The 1633-nt window shown below is 61.3% G+C and overlaps 1 protein-coding gene across 5 annotated transcripts in view; it reads right to left on the reverse strand.

The window, feature by feature from the left end:
* Positions 1-1356, reverse strand: part of GALNT18 (polypeptide N-acetylgalactosaminyltransferase 18) — a 459241-nt gene extending 457885 nt beyond the window's left edge. For 3 of the 5 annotated variants that reach the window (XM_069091223.1, XM_069091225.1, XM_069091222.1), the window contains exon 1: positions 563-1356. In XM_069091223.1, coding sequence (XP_068947324.1) covers positions 563-797 — 235 coding nt within the window. In that variant the 5' untranslated portion in view covers positions 798-1356. The remainder of the gene's footprint in view (positions 1-562) is intronic. The other 2 variants (XM_069091221.1, XM_069091224.1) reach the window with 1 other exon arrangement.
* Between the last annotated feature and the right edge of the window lie 277 nt (positions 1357-1633).

Here is a 1633-nt window from a genome sequence, read left to right on the forward strand (position 1 = left end):
GAGAGAGAGAGAGAGAGAGAGAGAGAGAGAGAGAGAGAGAGAGAGAGAGAGAGAGAGAGCGTAGCACGTGTCTAATTTTTGTGTGACTACGTGCTGGTCACCCCTTTGCCGATTAGGGAGGGTGTGCACATGGGTCTCTGTGTGTGAATGAGTGTCTGTCTCTATGTCTCTTTCTGTGTGTGTGTGTGTCACACAAAGCCCGCCTCAGGCACGAGTGGACACCCCCTGCGTGTACATGTGTTTACACAGATAGCATCTGCAGGTTGGTTACAGGTAAAGTCCCCCACACAGCCACCCTCGACATGACTGCTCATAAAGGCTATTGTTATCGCTGACTAGTCACACCAACGAAGGCCGAGGTTACTTGCACGTCCACGCAGAAACAAGTGTTCCGCCTCCGCCCTCTGCTCTTTCATCCTCCCCATTTATCCACCACCACCCACACACACATACATACACACACACACACATACATACACACACACACACCACCATCACCACCAACTGGTCGGTCCTGCAAAGTTTCCCAAGGAAGCGTCGGAGGCGAAAGGACTCGGCGTACCTTGTATGTGTTGTTTGATAACATTCTCCAGGTGGTCCAGACGCTCAATGATCCTCAACGTGTCCCCTTTGTCCTCGTCCAGCTTCTTGTCGGGCACCGGCTCCTGCACCCGTACATAGACGCTGGCGATATAGTTGGTGACCCAGCCCACGTAAAGCAGGCAGATGATGTTGGTCATGCCGCTCAGGATCACGCAGGTGGACACCAAAGTTTTGGTCTTCCTGGTGCACACCATCCTGCGCTCCCTCCATAGAGAGGGGGAGCTCCCCGCGCTCCCCCAGGCCGCTGGACTGCCCCCAATCCCTGCTGTCCCCACACCCACCCACACGCTCCAAAGGATTCCGCGATCTGGAACGGGCGGGATGGCAGGGTGCTGAGCACCCAGGCTCTAAGGTCCGTGGCTTTGGAAAGCAAAGCCCGTGCTGCTAGCTCAGGGCCCGGAGCCCCCGCGCGGGATCTTCGCTGCGCAGCACCAAGTTTGTTGCTCCCGCTGCCGCCACCGGCCAGACTAATAGCTATATTTACTAGAAGACCCGCAAACAAATGGGAGAAAGGAAGCCGAAGCTCCTCCAGCAGCAGCTCAGCTGCGCCCAGAAGCCGGGCACCGCAGCGCGCAAGTGTGGCAAACTTTGCAGCTGCCCGGGCGCCTAGCCACGCCGCTCCCCATAGCCCTGCGCCGGCTCTCTGGGCAGACCAGCCCGCGCTGCTAGAAGGAAGGAGGAGGTGGCGGCGGCGGCAGCGGCGGCTGCAGCGGGCCGAGCCCGAGAGCAGGACTGCCCGGCCCCTTCCGAGCGACAAGCGCTGCCGCCAATCGCGCTCCGACTCGGGAGAGGGGCTGGGGAAGTGCAGCCGTGGACCAACGGGGACCGTGCAGGGGGCGGAGTCCCAGCCGGCGCCCCACCTGCTCTGCTCGGTTCCCCAGCCCCCAGCCCAACTCTCCTCTGGCCCGCGCCCGGGTAGAGGGGGGAGCCCTCTCCTCCCCGGGCTCCAGTCCCACTGCCGGGCCCTGCGCCAGCCAGCTCCTCGTTAGCCACTGGATAGGAGGGCTTTCCTCCCCGCCCCCGAGCCCCT

Source organism: Petaurus breviceps, unplaced genomic scaffold, assembly GCF_028583685.1.
Source record: "Petaurus breviceps papuanus isolate PSGF00001 unplaced genomic scaffold, PetGlider_PUasm1.0 188, whole genome shotgun sequence".
In the NCBI taxonomy this organism is placed as follows: domain Eukaryota; kingdom Metazoa; phylum Chordata; class Mammalia; order Diprotodontia; family Petauridae; genus Petaurus; species Petaurus breviceps.